We start from the raw sequence: 23,643 nt of genomic DNA on the forward strand, positions 1-23,643 counted from the left end.
GTAGCTGGGACTATAGGCGCCCGCCACCACGCCCAACTAATTTTTTTTTTTTTTTTTTTTTTGTATTTTTAGTAGAGACGGGGTTTTACCGTGTTAGCCAGTATGGTCTTGATCTCCTGACCTCATGATCCACCCGCCTCGGCCTCCCAAACAGCTGGGATTACAGGCGTGAGCCACCACGCCCAGCCTCATATCTTTGTGAGTCATGATTATACCCTATTTTTAAAATCATCCTTTATAACATTATCAACTATACTTTGATGATGTCATTTTTCCAGGATATGCGAAGAGGTCATGGTCACTGACTCCTTAAGAGTGGAGCCTGACATACGCCTGACAGAGGGTCAATTGTTTAAGGTTATTGAAATTGATTTCATACCTTAAGAAAAAAAAATAGCCCCAGGTCTTGCAGAAGAAGATATAAATTCACAGCACAGTAAGAATAGTTTGAAATACATTTTTAATTTTTGAAAAATCAATATGTAATCTACAAAATATTTTGTTACATGATTAAGGCTCAACCTGTCTTATATTTGCATTGACAGAATATAAAACTGTATTTTAAGTAAAACATTATAATAGTCATTGTTAAGGAAGTCCTTCTAACTGAATTTATAAGAAAAGGGGCTGTATCACAAGCATAGCTCTGGAATGAAAGGAACTAACATCCTAGAACTGTCTAATATATACATCAGGTTGTAAAATTCCAGCCTTTATTTATGTGCTGGAAAGTATCCTTTTTACATATCTTTTTTTAATGGATAAACTCTTGTGATTCCCACAGAAAAAGGAAATGTTCTTAAATTCAGATCTGCACAAATGATCTACCCATGAATTCATTTACACAGTTAATATGATCCTGTAACTGGAAAGGTGACCAGACTAGTCACAAACTGGTCAACTCCTTGGAAGTCTGCTCATTTGACTCCAAAATGGTCAAACTCACAATGGAGTGATCTAAGCAAAATGAATGCTAGAAAGGAATATTTCCTCCCTCATTCCTTTCCTTCCCCGCTTCCCTCCCCTAAAAGCAAGGGTTTTTTGAAGATTGCTATTCCGGCAAGGGCAGTTCTACTTAATTTGAACCCTACCTGATTTTTCACCTAGAGTTCTGTAGTCACATCTGACCTTCTGCCAGTTCTGAGGTCAGAAGAATTGAATAAGCCTCCCCTCCCTACACAGAATGTTAATTTAACACTAAGTAATGAATATTTAAGGATCCTAATAGATGTGCGAATTAACAATTATGCTGTAACACCCTGCTGTTAATGCTATCAGCTTCTGCATTGCCACGGACAATCCATTTGGGCTTTAGTCCAGCTTTTGCTATTATATTGTCAAGACTGAATCTTGAGATGTCCTGAAGGCCCAGTGGCTTGTGAGTGAATAACCTGGGCGGGGAGGTACCCACAGATACTAGTCAACCTGTGAAGCATGAGGGGCGATTAAGTGAACCCTTTGCTGAATACATTTTGAGGTGTAAATAGTCATTAAGTTCATCCTAATCAGACTGTGAGTTCTTTGTGGGCAGGATGCCATAAAACACACTTAGAAAGGAATGGCAGTAATTAACCCACCTAACTTCACTGGGACCGTGGGCAGCATCAGTTTCGGCCGGGCTCCACATTCGTTCTGAGCAGACTGAAGTCACTCTAGAGTGCGCCCACACCAGATGATAAAGAAAGATGGTAGAATTTTTTTTAATGACATACACACACAGATTTGCCCTACTCTACATCAACAGTGAGCCTCAAGCATATGATATTATAAGCAAGGCATCAAATGAAGTTAAAAAGAGCAATAGCGGCCGGGCATGGTGGCTCACGCATGTAATCCCAGAACTTTGGGAGGCCGAGGCTGGTGGATCACCTGAGGTCAGGAGTTCGAGACTAGCCTGGCCAACATGGGGAAACTCTGTCTGTACTAAAAATACAAAAGAATTTTAGCCAGGCATGGTGGCTTGCGCCTGTAATCCCAGCTAGTTGGAGGCTGAGGCAGGAGAATCCCTTGAACCCAGGAGGCGGAGGTTGCAGTGAGCCAAGATGACACACTGCACTCCAGCCTGGGCAACAGAGTGAGACTCTGTCTCAAGAAAAGTAAAAAATAAAAACAGCCATAACAATTCCTTTCAACCAACCATCACCTATTGCATTCTTTGCCTTTACAGTAAAATAATGAAAAGCAATAAAATCTGCTGATTGATACAGACTATCATAAATGTTTGTCTTAATCTGTTTTTGAACAGATTTCAATGAATGTAATATAATATTAAATATTAAATAAAACACATGAAATAAACTCTGTAGGCCAACACATAAATGTTGTTTGGAAGAACACTAAATCAGTTTTGACTCAAAACAAATCTAGCAAATAGAGAGAAATATCTCCTAATTATGTTTAAGATTCAACATAAATTGAAGGTATATTAATACCACATGGGGGAGTTTGTTTTTCAGACTAAAAACGATACCTGGAATATAGATTTCATAAATTTTAAAATTCTCACTTTTCACTGTAAATGCTGAAAGGAAATTATAAACAGAATTATAACTGCTAATGCTATTGACTTTTCATTAGAAACCAAACTATTATAGTCATTTACCTGACTCTGAAGAATAAAAATGTTGCCTCTTAGAAATCTGGGTAAAATACCAAGTATCTTTCACTTTGCTCACCTTTTAATGAAAAATACTCTAAAATAAGCAGAATTAGCATAAAACAGCATGATAGCAGAACTAGTATAAAATAATCATAATGTGATTTAGACTTCTAAATCTAGAGGCTTGTGTTCATTACAAATAATACTTTATCAAAATATGTCCTTAGAGTCTGTACTTTTGGAAAATAGTATTTATAAATTTTAAAAATTCATCTTTAATATACACAAATATTTTAACTAGTGTCTAATACTCAGATTCCATTTTGAAAGGAATCCTGCCAAGTGAAAGGAAATATGTCTTAGTGATTTATTCTAAAATATGTAGGACAACAGAAATAGCTTCTTTGCAGCACGTGCCAGAAAACAAACACATTTTGAAAATGACAATACAGTAGGAGAGAGACAGGTACCAAATATAGCCAATTATTATTTACCAATGGTAAGAGGACAGGTAAATAAGTAATTCAAAAGCACAGATACTTCCAGATCTACATTTTAGCCTGTGGTTTCAACATCATTCTACACCTAGCCACATTTCAGAGGCAAGAAAGAGGGAAAATTAAGTATTTTGGTTTATGTCTCCTTTGATTCCCTTACCCTCTAGTACAGACACTAAGCAGCAAGAAGAGATGGGAAAAAATAAAGACGGCACCTCAGTAATCCAGGGAGCAAAACAGTCAGCCACTGAGTAATCAAAAATCATACTGGCTGCGGGGTCACACAACGAGTAACAGTGCCTTTGAGTTTCAATAGGAAGCAAAACATCACACGAATTATAGAAACATTTTAGATCGAACCCCTAGGACAAAAACATATGAAAAGCAAAAAATACAGATTGTTCGGTTTTAGGTCTAAACTTCTCTAAACACAGCCATCAGACCTGTCCTAAAACCGCTATTCAGAAGTCATTTCCACTCTACAGTAGCAGGACTTGGTGTGGTTTCGGTGAATTACATATTTGACAAGTGGGCTGTCATCATAAACTCTTGCTACTCCTACTGAGTTATGCAGTCACCAATTTTATCTGGGTCTTCTCCATCGATTTTAATCCACTTCTTTTCTATTTCAACCTGTTATGCAAAAGCAAAACACAGGCAGCATTAACAAATGCAACACAGCACTTACACCTCTTCAGTCCTATTTTACGCATGTGGCACAGACTGCACAAACCTCACCCTTTGGACACAGACACAGCCCTCTACCCTCCTACAGTAGCTTCCAAGTGAGGCGCTCTGCTCTCCTTTTGAACAACAGAGCCCCTCAAATCCTCCCCACCAGGGTCAAGTCTTCAAGAGCACCAAAACTGTCTTCTAAGTCAAACGTAGTTTTTATAAAATGTATACAGAATATGTATATTGAAAAAAATTTACAGATCTGACTAGACATATGGTCAATTATCCCTCTACCTGAATATATGGCTGTATCATGTATCTAGCCATTGGCCCCCTTAAGATTTATAATGCACCCAAAATTATCTAACTGAAACAAGCCAGCTTACAAACTATTAGGTTGCTGCAAAACTAATGGCAAAAACCGTGATTACTTTTGCAGCAACCTAATAGTAAACCATCTGCTCTTCATCATTTTTGTCTCAGCTCAAATGTCACATCCTCCTGGAGGTCCTCCAGGACTACCCCTGATAAAGCCCTCTAGTCACTCTCTATCCTGTTACCCTATTGTATTACCTTCTTGGAATTTGTTATTAGTTGAAATCATATTTATTTATTTATTTATTTATTTATTTATTTATCTACTAACTATTTTTCGTTTACCCCCACTAGAAACTATGCTCCATGAGGACAGGGACTTTGTCTCTCTGTTCACACTGCTGTGTCCCTGCATGTGGAGCAGTATCTGGCAACAGATAATTACTAAATGGAAGAAAACATTTTGAAACTGCCACCAGGTGCAGATCAACTAGTAAATGCTACTAAAGCTAGAAATACTTTGTAAAGTAATTTTTAATTGTCCACTAAAACTGCATGAACCTGGCATGTCCTGTGAATAGGAAAATAACTATAAACACAGTCTCCATGCGCACTTGACCCACATTTCAGTCACACATAATACATATATACCTAGTGTTGTAGGTCAGGTTCCCCAAGAAATAGACTCTGAGATGGAGATCTGTGTGCAGAAAGTTTACTGGAGAGTGCCGTTGAGTTCAACATTCATGGGGGAGTGAGGCAGGAAATGAAGCTAAATGGGCAGAGAGAGAAGCTGGGATGCAATGTAGTCAGAATGAAGGCTTCTGCCCATGCCCTGGAGAGCTGAAGCTGGGCTGACCTACAGCGTTAGCCCAAGTTGATGGAAAGGGGCCTATACACCCCTGCATAGATTCCAGGAAGGAGGCATGACCTCAGGAAAGGCAGCTATCTTCAGCAGCAGCAATTCCCACCTGCTGGGGAAATACATCCTTCAGGTCTGAAGGGGCTGCACGGGACAGCACTACCTATCATTACTTTCATCAGTAGAAAAAGATAACTGGACCCAAACAGACTTCTAAACAGATAGTCCAAAATAAAGAAAAATCCTGATTCACATTACTATAGTATAGGAAACCCAGTTGATATTAGCGATGTCATGTATAATATCACTATTTTTAATAGAAATAAATTAGTAGAAAATCAGAATGGCAGTAATCATTGCTGCAAGTCAAGCAACACATAGATTTTAAAATGCTATTTGAGAGGCACATGTTCTCAGGACCTCCTGAGGGCTGTGTAACAGGCAAAATTTAAATTTTTAAAAATAAAATAAATGCTATTAGAAAGTATAAAATGTTGCTCATGTGAAAGACAGAAGGGAAACATACATTCTAAACTGAATCACCTGTCTGTAATGCACTGTTTAATTTTTGTGATTTTTGAAATATTTTCTAGTTAAAAAATACTTTTAGGCCGGGCGTGGTGGCTCACACCTATAATCCCAGCACTTTGGGAGGCCGAGGCAGACAGATCACGAGGTCAGGAGTTCGAGACCAGCCTGGCCAACATGGTGAAACCCCATCTCTACTATAAACACAAAAAATTAGCCAGGCGTGGTGGCAGGCGCCTGTAATCCCAGCTACTCGGGAGGCTGAGGCAGGAGAATTACTTGAACCCAGGAAGCGGAGGTTGCAGTGAGCCGAGACCATGCCACTGCACTCCAACCTGGGCAACAGAGCAAGACTCTGTCTCAAAAAAAAGAAAACCTTTTAAAAAAAATCAGCAAGATGCATCACCATTTCAAGATACTGTGGGAAATACGTGGCAGAAGACATCCATGTATCTACTAAACTTGAGGATAAGAAGGGAAAACAAGTTTAGAAACAGATGTAAGTGTATGTCCTCCTTTAGTTCATCTGCCTAAGAATGCAGAAGACCTGATGGCAAACATTTAAAACTACCATAATACCAGGTTGGATATGGTGGCTCACGCTTATAATCCCAGCACTTTGGGAGGCTGAGGCAGGAGGATCACTTGAGACCAGGAATTTGAGTCCAGCCTGACCAACATAGTGAGATCCCATCTCTATTTAAAAATTTAAAATAAAACTTTAAGCTACCAATAGGCTAGGCATGGTGGCTTACGCTTGTAATCCCAGCACTTGGGGAGGCCGAGATGGTCAGATCACCTAAGGTCGGGAGTTTGAGACCAGCCTAGCCAACATGGCAAAACCCCATCTCTACTAAAAATACAATAATAATAATAATAATAATAATAGCTGGGTGTGGTGGTGGGTGTCTGTAATCCTAGTTACTTGAGAGGCTGAGGCAGGAGAATCGCTTGGACCCAGGAGGCGGAGGTTGCAGTGAGCCAAGATTGTGCCACTGCACTCCAGCCTGGGTGAGAGTGAGATGCCGTCTTAAAAAAAAAAAAAAAAAAAAAAAAAAAAAAAAAAAAAAAAAACTGAAAACTACCATAATAGAGTAACTCAGCATTTCCTAAAGCATGCTCCACAGAACACTATTCCACAAGATAGGTATAAGTGTTTTACATACACATACCCACACAGACAAGACACAATAGCCAATGAGTTGGGAAAAACTGGGTTAACTAAGTTTAACAAGTTTCCTTATTGCAGGACTTCTTGGGGGCCTTTATTTAACATTAATTTAGTATACGGCATTCCCCAACTTATTTTTTTCTTGGATAATTATATGGGACACATGTTCTGCAGCACATATTTTGAGAAATGGTGTTCTAACATCATAATTTTTATTATAAATATGCTTCTAAATTGTAGATTCATTTTTAATGTCCTGTTTTTCATTGAGAGCTAAATTATTAAGTGTTCCCAACATTCTCCAGAATGGATAGGAAGAACTAAGCTCAATGGTGGCCATCAAGTTTCCATAGCTGAGATCCTCTCTAGGGCAAATCTCACCACACATATACACACACACACAACACATACACGATTACAAAAGACAGCAAAACAAATATTTAAAGCCAAATCAGGTCACAGTTCTAGAAGCTTTGGGATGTACCTGGATGTTGTAGCAAGCTCGCTGCTGAACATGTTTCTGTGGCTGGACATCACTCTCCACTCCCAGAGACCTGACCTCTGTCCTTGAGGCACAGGTGTCAGGCACGGAAAACTGAACAGTAGCAAATGGATACCAATCAGAGGGAATTTCTTGGTCTGATCCAAGCTCTAATTTGTATGACAGACAATGGGGATGATCTAGACCTTGAGGGAAAAAAAAATCAAATAGTCAAAGTATTTTAATGGCCATTGAACATTTATCTTGAACATAAAAGGCACTCATCTCTCTCCTTAATAAGGAATTTCATTAGCACTGCAGCAGTGCAAATTCCATTTAAACAACATACCATGAAAATCTACAATTTTGCACCAACTAGGGGGAAAGCTGTCTGCCATTTTTAAGTACTAGCTTTAAAAACAAGTTCAACTTCATTACTATTTTGAATAAGAATGGTAAAAATATAAAAATAAAAGTATATTACTATATGCAGGCACAGATGAACTCCTAAAAACGTTTTCAATGAGAAATATTACTAATATTAATTAGAAATATTACTATATTTAGCAAATTATATTAGTATATAACAATATAATTACTATATTATAGTAATATAATCTGCTAAATATTTATTTTAAGCAATATTTTTAATATTAATGTTTAATTTATATTAAACAATATAGTAATATTGTTAAACTTAATTGTTTTCCTTAATTAAAAGATATGAGTAATATTTATATTAAACATAATTATTTGGCTACAATGTGCTAAAGATCTGTACAAGCCTCTTTCTCTTAGACTGAGTAACGTCTTATAATTATTAATTTATTCATTTCCTTACCGTCTATATACAGATAACTCAAAAATAAACTTCAGCCCAAATTAAGTCACATTATTTTAAAATTCTGATTTTTAAAAGTTAAACTTAACTTTTCAGAAAATGTTCCAGGCCAAGAATTCTTTTTTCAGTAGAATAAATTATTTTTCCCTACTGTAATTCTCACACATCCTTCCAAAATACTTTGACTGGAACAGCTATACAGAGTAGAGATGGGCATATTGGCCTTTAATATTTTAATCTAATATTGGTTTTCACTCAATTTGTCACTTATTGAGCATCTGTGCTATGCCAGGCCAGGTTCAGTGCCAGACCCAGAGATACTGGATATATTTCAAAGATTTTAGATGAGGGTCATATAGTGTGTGTGTGTGTGTGTGTGTGTTATAAGGAAATGAAAAATATTTTCATTGTAATCACTGCAGCAGCTTTACAAACATTCCATGATTCTGTTGCGTTGTTCATAGCATCTCCATATCCAATGTGGCTATCTTTACTTAAATAAATGTATGAGATAAAGAGTAATTTCAAGACCCAGATTAAATTACTGTACCACTGACATAGCTAGAGAAAGAGCATTTCCATCAGAATATAGCTTTAGACACAAAAACAAGAGTTTAAAGGATTTCACTTAATTCTTAAAAGATAAATTACCTTTCGTTCCATACAACCTGTTTCTTGTAGAGTGACTAATAGAATTCTAAGGCTGTAAAAAGCCTTGAGAAGTCATCAATCAATTAACCAACAGATGCTCATTAGCCATCTCTACCACTTACGGGAAGGGTAGGACAACAGTGGCCTCTGAGATGCTCTTAACAACCTGATCACTGCAGGCAAGTGATAACTTCATTCTCATACACACACACCCAGAGAGACTGCAAACTCCATTACTCTTTTTAGTATTCTGTCTGCAGTGAGGATACAGTAAGTTCATTTACACTTACTGCAGGCACTCTTCAGTCTTGTTATGGCAAAGTGATTAAGGCTAGGGTTACAAATTGCTTATCTCTCTGAGCCTCAGTTTCTTCATCTAAAAATGTGGATAATGAGGATAACCTGAACCTTATAAGGGCTGTTGTGAGGATTAACCAGTTCATATGCATACAGCACTGGGGCAGTAGTATTCTATAGCAATATAGATGAGCCAGACATATCATTTTGCAAAGTGCTATTCAACTATAAAGCCAGTATTATTTAATTACTATAATTTTGCTAATAAAGGGACTGTGAATGTTACACATTCAGAGTTAAAAATTATACTAGACATGATCTGATACTCACACTTTATAAGAAAAAATTATTTGGGGAAATTTTACGATGAAAATTGAAGAACTAAACCCAAATTGAAGACTTAGTGGTACAAAAAATGTCAGAAACAAAACCTTTCTACCTGCTTTTCTTTAAAAATGGTAAAAGCCTTCTTCCTTTCAAGTTTTCTGGCTTATTTTTTAAGGCTTTTGAAAATGCTAAATGCTCTACAATGTTTAGTAACACACTCCCTCTTCAGACTTTCTGCCCCACAGGGACAGGTGTCATGTCTGTCCTTAGCACAATGTCTGTCATGTTTGGGGCTTAACAGATTATTTTCAAATTCACCAATTAATGAATAAAAGATAGAGGAAAATCGTGTTGTCTCAGTGCTGACCACCAGGGGGAACTGTCCAGCTTTGGTCGTTGTTCACTCAACATAATTCCTTTTCTCAGGACGGGGAATGTAAATCACAAAATCTTAGGTCTAGTTGATATCCAGTCCCTCCTGAACCAAAATATTTTACACCTGAAACTGAACTGTTAGAGGGCCGAAGGGAAAGAATAGCAAGAGGATGACAGAGTGGAGGAGGAGAGAGCAACCAATGTGCTGATGACAGGGCAGAAGAAAAAAAGAGAAAAGTCGAAAAATTGGGAAGTTAGAGGTAGATATATTTAATTGATCCTCCACCACTCTCATTCCCCTTAATAATTCTGTGCCACCATATACACCTCCTCTGGCTAACCAGCATCCTCATTTGTCTTCAGCTGTCTTTCTCTTTTTTCCTTTCTCTTTCTCTCTCTACCACCCCAACAAAGCCTAAGCTCCTCTGCTGTCATTCACACCTTAGTATGAATGAAGTCTGTGAGCTAGTGCCTCAGGCAAACCTTTGTTGAAAAATGAAAGACCTGCCCACTGTCAAAGGAATACTAAGCATTGACAAGCTGGTTAGAAGGGACATTAAGGGACCAGCAGCCCTCCCCACCTTTCCAGAAATCACAGGTGATTTCCCCAATAAAAAAGGTCAATCCTGATCCCTCAAATTCCCAGGAAGGAAAAAAAAATTTTTTTTAAAGTTTTATAATTAGAACATAGTAGACTAGTTTATATGTTCTTGCCAGGTGCGGTAGCTTATACCTATAATCCCAGCACTCGGAAGGCCAAGGCGGGTGGGTTGCCTGAGCTGAGAAGTTCGAGACCAGCCTGAGCAACACGGCAAAACCCCATCTCTACCAAAAATACAAAAAATTAACCAGGCGTGGTGGCACGTGCTGTGGTCCCAGCTACTTGGGAGGCTGAGGTGGGAGGATGGCTTGAGCCTGGGAGGTAGAGGTTGCAGTGAGCTGAGACCTCGCCACTGCACTCCAGTGCTATTCATTCAGCTTCCATTTTTGAAGTATCTTTTCAAATAATGCAAAGTTTTCCGAGACTATCTTGAAAAGGATAAAATTTTAAAGAGCTTGTTAAAAACTTTATGTTCTCTAAATACACAACTGATCTAAAAGTCATATAGAAAAATAGAGATGCATTCTGGGATCCTGCTATTCTAAGCGTGTTCCTTGGGCCAGATGCATTGCCGTCACATCAGCACTTGTTAGAAACACAGTATTCCAGATCCCACTTGTTCCATTAAAATCCACATTTTAACAAGGTGATTCCTGGGCACACAAAAGTTTGAGAAGTACTGCCTTAGGACAAAGATTTCCTCTCTGCTCCAACCTTATTATTACCCTACTTCTCAAGAGGCAAATTAGCTTATAGCCTGCCCTGGCACCCTCTCACTCTCTGCATTGCCCTCCCCACCCCCTCAATGGAGAAGCTTGGGGCAGGGCCCTGTAATCCCAGAAATGTCCTGCCCCAAGCCAGGCCCACAGCTGCACCATGCCCTCTGGACGCCACCTGACACAGCCCCACTGTGTTTTCCCTGGGCCTCCTCTTTGTGCACAGACCTGATCTCAATAAAGCAGCTGTGATCCCAAAGGATTTGTTCAGTGAATTATCACTGTGTAATTGACTGAAATGCCTGTAAAATGTTGTCCTCTGTGGGCCTGGTGATATGACGGTTTTACAAAAGAATTCCTGAAGGCCAAGTTCAGGTCCAGCCAGTTTCCCTGGAAATGTCCATTCTTGTCATTGTTCTTGGTGAGCTCCACTGCTAATAAATACTCATGGGAGGCCGGGTGCAGTGGCTCATGCCTATAATCCCAGCACTTTGGGAGGCCAAACTGGGCAGGTCACGAGGTCAGGAGTTTGAGACCAGCCTGGCCAATATGGCGAAACCCCATCTCTACTAAAAATACAAAAATTAGCCAGGCGTGGTGGTGCGCACCTGTAGTCCCAGCTACTCGGGAGGCTGAGGCAGAAGAATCTCTTGAACACAGGAGGTGGAGGTTGCAGTGAGCCAAGATCGTGCCATTGCAGTCCAGCCTGGGTGGCAGAGTGAGACTCTGTCTCATAAATAAATAAATAAATAAATAAATACTCATGGGAGAGCAATAACAGAGCTCTAGAAGACAAAGGCATATGCAAAGCAGGGAGGAATGATCTCTGCCTAGGGGATCAGGTCAGTAGTCTCAACCCTGGCTGCATGAGCCTTTATAAACATCAACACCTGGGCCTCATCTTCATAGAGCCCGATTAGTAGGGGATGGGGCCCAAATATGGGTATGTGTTTGAAGCTTTAATGATGCTAACATGTGGCCAGGACTGGGAAACAGACTTTAAAAGGATGAGTGATGAGAAGATTCCAGGCTATCTCGGCTAATGGCACCATTGCCCACCTATCCACCACAGCCAGAGCCCCTGACCTTGTCCCATTCCCTCCCTTTCCCTCATGCCCATACAGAATCTGTCATCACTTAGGGGCACCTCCCCTGAATTCGCTCACCCATCTCTTGCCTCTCTCTCTGCCACTGCCTTTGCTCAGCATCCCTCACCTCCTCCCAACTTACCTGTGTCTATAATCTACTCCTAAATCTTTCCTCTGCACTGCATGCCATCCTTTCTGAAACAAGATATGATTCTGTAGCAGTCATGCCTGAAAACAACCCTGAGGCCCTGTTGACAGATAAACTTCACACCCCACAGCATGGCCCACAAGGTCTTAATACACTGGTCTCTTCCCCGACCACTCCCTCAGCCCCAAAACTTAGGTAAGATCCCCCACCCACACACCTGTGGTTCTGCTGTTTCTTTCTTTGATGGAAACTCTATTGACTCTCCCAGCCATCAGCTCTTCAGTGAAGCCCTCCCTAGTCCCCAGGCAGTTTATTACCCTTTCCTCTGGGATCCCTAAGTGCATATGTTTGTCCAAGCCTGGAACTATGCACTTTTCCACAGTGCATTTGGGTAGCTGCTTCAGAGTCTGTCTCACCTTCTAGACTGTTAAGTTTCTGGTAGAGTAGGAATCATGTTTGTGTCTGTATCTCTTAAAACACTCAGCACAGAACCTATACCTAGAAGAACTTTAGTAGATGTTTGTGGAGTAAATGAGTGAGCCTCCTTCTCAATAAATTCTTGTTGATTGAATCAGTTCAAACTACACCATTGACTCTGAAAAAAATGCAGTGTTATAAACAGGATCATTTTCACAAAAAGCTTCATACATGTCTGCACTCCCAAAATTAGAAAAGATGATTGGTATGGTTTCTCAGTTTGAAAAATAAGTGTGGTTACCCTGGCCAGGCTTTAGCCAAGTGCTTATTTCCTTCAGGGCCTCCCAGAGCACCTGCTCTAAGTAGAGCAATAGGAATGGACTACAAAGGGAGCCTGTGCTGTTGTCCCTCTGACACCACGTGGGCAAGCCCACAGCCTGAGCCTATTGTGCTTCTCTCTCAAAAGCATAATTACCACTTCAAGTCTATGCAAAAACTGCTTTGGACCTTTTGTTCTAGTCCTCGAGACCATCTCTAGGATCAACGAAAAACAACGGGAGTTAGTTTATCACCCAGATTTCAGGGGAAACCTGCAGATCCAGGAGGTTCCAATAGGCATTCCAGCCTGCCTGACTTTCTGCCTGCCTCTCTTTCCCTTTTTGTTGAGCAAAACAAAAGCTAATACTCTGATTTTGTTTAAACCCTCTAACCTAAAACTAGCACAAGTAACTTTTAGAATAGATCATTTGGAACCTTGTATGAAGACCTTAAAACTGGTTTCTCTGGCATGATGATGCAAATGGTTCAATTTGCCTCTCTAGCCAAGTTATAAAAGAAAGCAGGGGCCAGGCACGGTGGCTCACTCCTCTAATCCCACCACTTTGGGAGGCCGAGGCGGGTGGATCACCTGAGGTCAGGAGTTTGAGACCAGCCTGGCCAACATGGTGAAACCCCATCTCTACACAAAATATAAGAAATTAGCCGGGTGTGGTGGTGCGGGCCTGTAATCCTAGCTACTTGGGAGGTTCAGCCACTAGAATTGCTTGAACCCAGGAGGCAGCGGTTGCAGTGAGCCAAGATTGCACCACTGCACTCCATCCTGGGCGACAGAGCAACACTCCATCCCAAAAAAAGAAAAAAACAAGAAAGCAGGAAACAGTATCTCAGTGGATTATATCATAGAAGATACTGACCTTCCCTCCCATCACAGCAGAGTTGATCAGAATGTGCTGTTTGAGACCATTCACTGTGACCAGGCTGCACCATCACCACCTCACTCTGCCCTAAGCCTGAGCTATCCTTGCTAGTGTGGGGGAACTGAACATAATTAATCTGAGTCTTGAGAATGCTGTGGGGTGAAAGTTGGCATTAATGAAGAAGGGTATGGGGTGTCAGGAAGAAAGACAATGTAGGAACTTCCCTTCTGCACAGGGTCCTGGAGCTCCTCAGCTCACTAGGCCTGTGTCTCTCACCTGAAGGATCCTGCCCATAGCTCAAGCTCTCATCAGTCAACAGATGTTAAACCAACAAACAGAGAGTCATGGACAAGGTGGTCCCATGGCCTCCAGGGTACGGGCAGTGCTGCCTCTCAAGTCAATTGTAGTCTGGGGCTTGCTCTTCTGGTTCTACAACTTTACAACACCTGGAGAGCAGTGTTCTTCCCTCTGGCTACACCTTATATCTGGAGTGATCTTAAAATACTTGGAATCTGGCTCCCTCCCCCGCCCACCCCTGCCAGAGATTCTGATTTAATTAGCATGAAGTGAAACCTAAACACTGAGATGATTTAAAAGCTTTCAAGTTATTCTAATATAGTCAGGTTTGGCCAGGCATGGTGGCTCACACCTGTAATCCCAACACTTTGGAAGGCCAAGGCAGGTGGATCACTTGAGGTCAGGAGTTCAAGACCAGTCTGGCCAACATGGGAAAACCCCGTCTCTACTAAAAATACAAAAACTAGCCAGGCGTGGTGGCTCACGCCTGTCGTCCCAGCTACTCGGGAGGCTGAGGCAGGAAAATCACTTGAACCTGGGAGGCAGAGGTTGCAGTGAGCTATCGCACTGCACTCCAGCCTGAGCAACAGAGCAAGACTCCATCTCAAAATAATAATAATAATAATATAGCCAGGTTTGAGAAACACTGCCATAAGGCCACCCCAAAGAAAAATGCTTCCTCTGAAGTCCACAGCCTGGAGGGGCCTAGATGAGCTTAAATTTCTCTGAAGGACTACAGCAGCTGTGAGCCATCTGGAAACAGGGATCAGATTTTTATTTATCTTTATCCCCAGCACTTGATGTGGCACTTGGTATACAGTAAGTACTCAGTAAAGATTTGGATGGATGGGCCGGGCGCAGTGGCTCAAGCCTGTAATCCCAGCACTTTGGGAGGCCGAGGCGGGAGGATCACAAAGTCAGGAGTTTGAGACCACCCTGGCCAATATGGTGAAACCCTGTCTCTACCGAAATACAAAAATTAGCCAGGCATGGTGGTGGGCGCCTGTAGTTCCAGCTACTCCGGAGGCTGAGGCAGGAGAATCACTTGAACCCGAGAGGCGGAGGTTGCAGTAAGCCGAGATTGTGCCACCGCACTCCACCTGGGTGAGAAAGTGAGACTCTGTCTCAAAAAAAAAAAAAGAAAAAAGAAAAAAAAGATTTGGATCAATGGATGGATGGATCGATGCATGGATGAATGCATCAACTCAGGTCCCCCAACCCCACCCTCAATTTAACTCCAGAGACCAGTGACCAGTGCTCTGCTAGGGGGAAAAAAAAAAAAAAAAAAAAAAAACCCAACAACCCTCATCTAAAATAGGGAAGAGCTCTAATTTTAAAATTTGGTTTTTGACTTTATTATATTATGCCAACTACTACTTACTTACTACTCCAAAATAAATGTGGTACTGTAACTGTCTTTTCAAGTTCTGACTTCTAGATAATTTTTTATTTGCAAAATTTTTAAAAAATTAACTGAATTTTTAACACTCACGTGTGTCCACCTAATTCTAAAACAACCAGTTTAGGCCAGATGAGGTGGCCCACACCTGTAATGCTAGCATTTTGGGAGGCCAATGTGGGAGGATCCCTTGAGCCCAGGAATTCAAGAGCAGCCTGGGCAACATAGGGAGACCCCGTCTCTACTAAAAAACAAAAAATTAGCCAGGCACGATGGTATGCATCTGTAATCCCAGGTACTGAGGAGGCTGAAGCAGGAAGATCACTTGAGCCTGGGAAGTGGAGGCTGCAGTGAGCCATGATCGTGCCACTGCACTCCAGCCTGGATGACAGAGTGAGATGCCATGTCAAAAACAAAAACAATACAAGTTGAGATGGCCAAATGGGTGAATTCAGTCAACAAAAATCAATTTGGGTAAAAATGAAAGCAGTCTTATTTCAAAGAGCAGGGAGCAAACCTAAGGAAGAAGTGGTATCGGCTGAGAATGCAAAGAAGTTCAGGTATATTCATGGATGACAGATCTTTAAAGATTAATTAGGGAATCTCAGCTATATTAGAAATATTTTTAACATTTGAAGTTGATGCGTTAATCTCAACCATGGATATCAACGAATTTTCTCTTAGTGCCGCCATCCACAACAAATTCCTAGCCTAGCATGGTATTTCATATGATATTTAAAAAATGTTCAACAGTTAAACTTATCTGGTAGAAATAGGTGCAAAAGGAAACAAATAAACCAGCTGTTTAGCTAAATGTTCCATCTCCCACCCCAAAGCACAGCCTCAGCTGACAAATTGCCATCTGTCTCTACCTGGTTTCAACCCAAGGAGGAAGGTGAGAATATTTAAGCTATTTCCCATGAAAATAAACTTGGGGTGTTGAATATTTACTTGAATTTTTGTCTGGAAGCCGATCTATCTTCCATACCACTGCCTGGTAGGCACTCTCATATTTTGCTGACCCCACAGTGACTTGAATGACAGGTTCAGATTCAAGTTCATGTAAACTCCCCAGACATGCTCGGCGGTTCATTTTGGCTTTCAGAGACTTCTGCCTCTGGAGGTTCATGGTCCAAAAGGCCTTGATCCACTGCGATGGGACAGGAAAGTGTATCATTATATTGTCACAGGACCTTAAGGAACCAGCATAGGATGACCTCTGCGCCAATGAGGCCATGTTGACAAAAGCCTGAAGTTCCACGTATGCTCCCTGGACCACCACTACAGACTTCAAGGAAAAGGGAAGATTATCCCCATTATACAAAGTCTTGAAACGCATCAGCTCAAACCGGCAGGCATCCAGAGGTACAAACTTAATGATTCTTGATTGCTCAAATTCTTGTACATTCACACACTTATGAAAATGGTAGTCAAGAATATCAATCCCCTTTTTTTCTGAGTCCTTCTCATAATAGGATTCATCTCGCTTCGGCAGCTCAAGGTCATTCAAGGTTAAAAAGCATTCCAGGTTCCCATTCACAAAGCAGAGGCAATAAATTTGAGTTATCACAGCACTTTCAACAAATTTTCCTTCTTTTGTGACTTTACCCCAAAAGTTGTCCACAATTTCCAAGGAAATTTCTTGCTCCTCGTAGTTCTTTTTTGGTTTTGAAACAGCTGGCAACTTCATCAGCTCCTCCTCCACAGTAGTCAGAAAGTCCAGGAAGTCATGGTACGATGTGGACCCCAACTTCAGCATCTGCTCTATGTCTGGTTCATGAACTACTTCTGTCTTAGAATGGTATTTCCTTTTTTCTGTGTAAGACACATGTTCAATCTTCACAGTGTGGATTTTTCCTGCTACACTGAAGTTCTCAACCTTGGGTTCAGAAAGCCTACAATATGGATCAAGCTGTATCTCTTTAAATGGTTTTTCTAATCCCTGTTCATAATACATCTGCAAAATTCCTCCAGGCAAAACTTTCAGAAAAATTGGTCCCCATTGCCGGGAAGACATCATATTCTTCTTTTCAGGAATTCTCAGCATGAAAGACCATCCGGATTTTGGCTGACTCCTGAAGAGTGTGTGGGGGACAAAGGAAGAGGCATTTTCTTCAGCACATAGACAGTGTATAGACAAACTTCTAAGTGAGTCTTGGTTCTCAGCTGACCGGAGATGTTCAAGCTTCTCACAGATATAGTTGAGTGAACACTTATTTAGGCTTTTTTGGTCAATAGGCATCTCCTTGTTTCTTGATGAGAACATCTTTTTGCTTCCTGGTGGGTCAAGGGTGAAATGGGAATCACTGCCTCCATCTTTCCAAAATGGACTTGAAAAAGCACAGTCCTCTCGAAAATACTGAAACTGGGGGAGATCATCACTTTGGAATCCTAGGCTTTCAGCCTGTTGAGGATTAACTTCATCTGGAAGACCTACTTTGGGAGTTGGATGTGTACATGAGTGGTCACTGGGTAACAAGGCATGGGATAAACATGTTGGTCTGGTAGGCAGTAAGGAAGATTCTCCTCCTGATATTGCGAGTGGGCTGTCTGAAGATGATTCTGGAATAGGATAAAGCACATGAGTCCCTGCTTTGGGGATGCCAGGAAAACCTGGGAAGTCTTTGGTAGGTGTAGAAAGAGGAGAGTTACTTGGAGGTCCTGGACTGAAATAAAAGTCTACAACGGGGGAGGAGAGAGGAGTGCTGCTGGTGGAGGAAGATCCACTGGGAAATTCCCTGAGGCCAGGAAGGTTCAGCTTCAGTCCATTTGGTCTACAGACACCTTGATTCTCCAGAGGAAAATTCTTTGACTTTTGAGAAGATTGAACAGCAGGATCATCATCAAAGGTGACCCAGTTGCCTGGATTTGTGGAGCACATCTTTGGGATAAGATTGTGGTCTTGTCAAGAAATCAAATAGGTTGTCTCTGTTAAAAAAATAAAATAAAGAGAAAATAGGTATATAAAATGAAGGGGAGAATCGTTACTAAATGTCTTTAGTTCTGATAAATGCTTAAAAATTATAATTCTGTTGGTGGCTAAGTGGATTAAAAAAAAAACATGATCCAACTGTATGCTGTCTATAAGGTACTCACTTTAGATTTAAAGACACACATATGCTGAAAGTGAAAGGATGAAAAAAGATATTCCATGCAAATGTTATCCAAGAGAGAGCAGGAGTAGCCATGCTTAAGCAAAATAAACTTTAAGTCAAAAACTATCATAGGAGACAAAGAAGGACATAATATAATGACAAAAGAGTCAATTCACTAGGAAGACATAACAATTATAAATATATATTAACCCAGCTGGGAATGGTGGCTCACAACTGTAATCCCAGCACTTTGGGAGGCCGAGGCAAGAGGGTCACCTGAGGTCAGCAGTTCGAGAGCAGTCTGGCCAACATAGCAAAACCCTGTCTCTACAAAAAAATACAAAAATTAGCCAAGCATGGTGGTGGGCACCTGTAATCCCAGCTACTCGAGAAGCTGAGTCAGGAGAATCTCTTGAACCTGGGAGGCAGAGGTTGCAGTGAGCTGAGATAGTGCCATTGCACTCCAGCCTGGGTGATGGAGTGAAACTCCATCTCAAAATACATATATATTTATATATCCAACATCAGAGCACCCAAATATATGAAGCAAACATTAACAGAACTGAAGAGAGAAATAGATAGCCACCCACTAATAATTGGAGATTTCAACACCATACTTTCAACAATACACAGAACATCCAGACAGAAGACCACTAAAGAAACAATAGATTTGAACACTATAAACTCAACTAAACTGCCAGATATATACAGAACATTCCACCTAACAGCAGCAGAACACATATTCTTCTCAAGCACACACAGAACATTCACCAAAGCAGATCACGTTAGGTTACAAAACAAATCTTAACAAATGTGAGAAGATTGAAATCACACAAACATTTTTTCTAACCACAATGGAATAAAACTAGAAATTAATAATAGAAGGAAAACTAAAAAATTCACAAATATTTGAAAATTAACATACTCTTGAACAACCAATGGATCAAAGAAGAAATATAAAAGGAAATTAGAAAATATCTTGAGACAAATGAAAATGAAAACACAGCACACCAAAACAGTACTCACAGGGAACTTTATAGCCACAAATGCGCCACTGCACTCCAGCCTGGGCAACACAGTGAGACTCCGTCTCAAAAAAAAAAAGGAAGAAAGAGGGCTGGGTGCAGTGGCTCACATCTATAATCCCAGCACTTTGGGAGGCTGAGGAGAGCGGATCACCTGAGGTCAGGAGTTCGAGACCAGCCTGGCCAACATGGAGAAACCCCATCTCTACTAAAAATACAAAATATTAGCTGGGCATGGTGGCACACACTTGTAATCCCAGCTATTCAGGAGGCTGAGGCAGGAAAATCGCTTGAGCCCGGGAGGCAGAGGTTGCAGTGAGCAGAGACTGTGTCATTACTCTCCAGCCTGGGCAAGGAGAACGAAACTTTGTCTCAAACAAAAAAAAAAAGTGGTGTTGAAAAAACTTGATATCCACATGCAAAAGAGTGAAACTAAACTGTAATCTTATACCAGAGATGTCTAATCTTTTGGCTTCCCTCAGCCACATTGGAGGAAGAATTAAGGCCAGGCACAGTGGCTCACGCCTATAATCCCAGCACTTTGGGAGGCCAAGGTGGGTAGATCACTTGAGGTCAGGAGTTAGAGATCAGCCTGGCCAACATGGCAAAACCCAGCCTCTACTAAAAATACAAAAGTTAACCAAGCATGGTGGTGGGTACCTGCCCAAAAATTAGCCAGGCATGGTGGTGGGCAGGAGAATTGCTTGAACCTGAGAGGAGGAGGTTGCAGTGAGCTGAGATCGCACCATTGCACTCCAGCCTGGGCGACAGAGAGAAACTCTATATCAAAAAAAAAAAAAAAAAAAAAAAAAGGAAGGAGGAGAAGGAGGAGAAGGAGGAGAAAGAGGAGGCGGAGAAGGAGGAGAAGGAGAAAAAGGAGAATTAGAATTGTGTTGGGCCACACACAAAATACACTAACACTACAGATAGCTGATGAGTTAAAAAAAGAAAAAAAAGGATCTCATGTTTTAAGAAAGTTTACAAATTTGTGTTAGGCAGCATTCAAAGCCGTCCTGGACTACATGTAGCCTGTGGGCTGCACGTTGGACAAGCTTGTCTTATATCATACACAACCATCAACTCAACATGGATGGAAGAGGCTGGGTGCAGTGGCTCACACCTGTAATCCCAACAACTTTGGGAGGCCAAGGTGGGTGGATCACCTGAGGTCAGAAGTCCAAGGCCAGCGTGGCCAACATGGTGAAACCCCGTCTCTACTAAAAATACAAAAAAATTAGCCAGGCCTGGTGGCACACACCTGTATTCCAAGCTACTCTGGAGGCTAAGGCAGGGGAATTGCCTGGGAGGCAGAGGTTGCAGTAAGCCAAGGTTGTGTCACTGCACATCAGCCTGGGCGACAGAGCAAAACTCCGTCTCAAAAAAAAATAGATAAAAGATTTAAACATAAGACTTGAAACTATAAAACTCTGGGGGTTTTTTTGTTTTTTTGTTCTTTTTTTTGGCCGGGCGCAGTGGCTCATGCCTGTAATCCCAGCACTTTGGGAGGCCGAGGTGGACAGATCACCTGAGGTCAGGAGTTGGAGATCAGCCTGGGCAACATGGTGAAATCGCATCTCTACTAAAAATATAAAAAATAGCCGGGAGTGGTGGTGGACGCCTGTAATCCCAGCTACTCAGGAGGCTGAGGCAGGAGAATCGCTTGAACCCAGGAGGTGGAGGTAGCAGTGAGTCAAGATTGTGCCATTGCACTCCAGCCTGGGCAACAAGAGTGAATCTCCACCCCTACAAAAAACAAACAAACAAAAAAACCTGGGTTTTTTTCTTTTTTTTTTATGAGACGGAGTCTCGCTCTGTCGCTCAGGCTGAAATGCAGTGGCCCGATCTCAACTCACTGCAACATCCGCCTCCCTGGTTCAATCAATTCTCCTGCCTCAGCCTCCTGAGTAGCTGGGATTACAGGCACGCACCACCACGCCCGGCTAATTTTAGTATTTTTAGTAGAGATGGGGTTTCCCCACGTTGGTCAGGCTGGTCTCAAACTCCCGACGTCGTGATCTGCCCACCTCGGCCTCCCAAAATGCTGGGATTACAGGGATGAGCCACCGCGCCCGGTGAAAACTATAAAACTCTTAGAAAAAAATGCAGAGGAAAATCTTCATAACATTGGTCTTGGCAATGATTTCTTGGATATGACAGCAAAGCACAGGCAACAAAAGCAAAAACAGAAAAGTGAGACACCATTAAACCTAAAAGTTTCTGCACAGCAAAGGAAACAATCAACAGAGTAAAAAGGTAACATAAAGAATAGGAGAAAATATTTGCAAACGGTATTTCTGTCTTTCTTTTTTTCTTTTTTTTTTTTTTTTTGAGACGGAATCTCGCTCAGTCACCCAGGCTGGAGTGCAGTGGCGCGATCTTGGCTCACTGCAAGCTCCATCTCCCAGGTTCACGCCATTCTCCTGCCTCAGCCTCCCAAGTAGCTGGGACTACAGGCGCCCGCCACCGCGCCCGGCTAATTTTTTGTATTTTTAGTAGAGACAGGGTTTCACCGTGTTAGCCAGGATGGTCTCAATCTCCTGAACTTGTGCTCCACCGGTCTCTGCCTCCAAAATGCTGGGATTACAGGCGTGAGCCACCGCGCCCAGCCTGCAAACTGTATTTCTTATAAGGAATTAATATCCAAAACATATAAGGAACTCAATAAACTCAACAGCAAGAAAATAAATAATGCAATTTAGTAATTGGCAAAGTACTTGAATAAACATGTCTCCAAAAAAGACATACAAATAGCCAGAAAATATATGAAAAGATGCTCAACATCACTAATCATCAGGACAATGCAAATCAAAACTACAACGAGGTATCTATCACCTCATGCCTTCTAGAATGGCCATTATTTTCTTTTAAAAAAAAAAAAAAAAGGATAATATGGCCAGGCACAGTGGCTCACACCTATAATCCCAGCACTTTGGAAAGCCGAGGCGGGAGGATCACTTGAGGTCAGGAGTTCAAGACCAGTCTGGCCAACATGGTGAAAACTCATCTCTACTAAAAATACAAAAATTAGCTGGGTGTGGTGGTGGGTGCCTGAAATCCCAGCCACTCAGGAGGCTGAGGCATGAGAATCACTTGAACCCGAGAGGCAGAGGTTGCAGTGAGCAGAGATCCCACTGCACTCCAGGCTGGGCAACACAGTGAGACTCTGTCTCAAAAAAAAAAAAAAAAAAAAAAAAAGAAAGGAAAACAACAAATCTTGGCAAGGATGTAAGAAATCGGAACCCTTGTGCATTGTTGCTGGCAATGTAAAGTGGTGCAGCCATTATAGGGAACAATATGGAAGGCCCTCAAAAAATTAAAAATAGGGCCAGGTGCGGTGGCTCACACCTCTAATCCCGGCCCTTTGGGAGGCCAAGACAGGTGGATCACCTAAGACCAGGAGTTCAAGACCAGCCTAGCCAACATGGTGAAACCCTGTCTCTACTAAAAATGCAAAATTAGCCAGGCGTGGTGGCGCGCACCTGTAATCTCAGCTACTTGGGAGGCTGAGGCAGGAGAATTGCTTGAACCCAGGAGGCAGATGTTGCAGTGAATGGGTATCACGCCATTGCACTCCAGCCTGGGCAACAAGAGCAAAACTGCACCTCAAAAAAAAAAAAAAAAACTAAAAATAGAACTACCATATGATCCAGCAATCCACTTATGGGTATTTATCCAAAAGAATTTATTTATTTATTTATTTATTTATTTATTTATTTATTTATTTATTTTTGAGACGGAGTTTTGCTCTTGTTGCCCAGGCTGGAGTGCAGTGGCGCAATCTCGGCTCACCGCAACCTCTGCCTCCCGGGTTCAAGTGATTCTCCTGCCTCAGCCTTCTGAGTAGCTGGGATTACAGGCATGCACCACCATGCCCGGCTAATTTTGTATTTTTAGTAGAGATGGGGTTTCTCCATGTTGGTCAGGCTGGTTTCGAACTCCCGACCTCAGGTGATCCACCCGCCTCGGCCTCCCAAAGTGCTGGGATTACAGGCGTGAGCCACAGAACCCAGCCTATCCAAAAGAATTTAAAACAAGGTCTTGA

At 41.6% G+C, this 23,643-nt stretch overlaps 1 protein-coding gene across 4 annotated transcripts in view; it reads right to left on the reverse strand.

Moving 5' to 3' along the window:
- Positions 1-443: 443 nt before the first annotated feature.
- Positions 444-23,643, reverse strand: part of STON1 (stonin 1) — a 65,596-nt gene continuing 42,396 nt past the window's right edge. For 3 of the 4 annotated variants that reach the window (XM_034953092.3, XM_008976262.4, XM_055107994.3), the window contains 3 exons: positions 16,433-18,409; positions 7,132-7,334; positions 444-3,729 (listed from right to left, as the gene is read on the reverse strand). In XM_034953092.3, the coding sequence (XP_034808983.1) occupies positions 3,655-3,729; positions 7,132-7,334; positions 16,433-18,362 (2,208 nt within the window). In that variant the 5' untranslated portion in view covers positions 18,363-18,409 and the 3' untranslated portion in view covers positions 444-3,654. Of the gene's footprint in view, positions 3,730-7,131; positions 7,335-16,432; positions 23,572-23,643 lie in introns of those variants that run through there. The other variant, XM_055107995.2, reaches the window with a different exon arrangement.

This window comes from Pan paniscus, chromosome 12, assembly GCF_029289425.2.
Source record: "Pan paniscus chromosome 12, NHGRI_mPanPan1-v2.0_pri, whole genome shotgun sequence".
Lineage (NCBI taxonomy): Eukaryota > Metazoa > Chordata > Mammalia > Primates > Hominidae > Pan > Pan paniscus.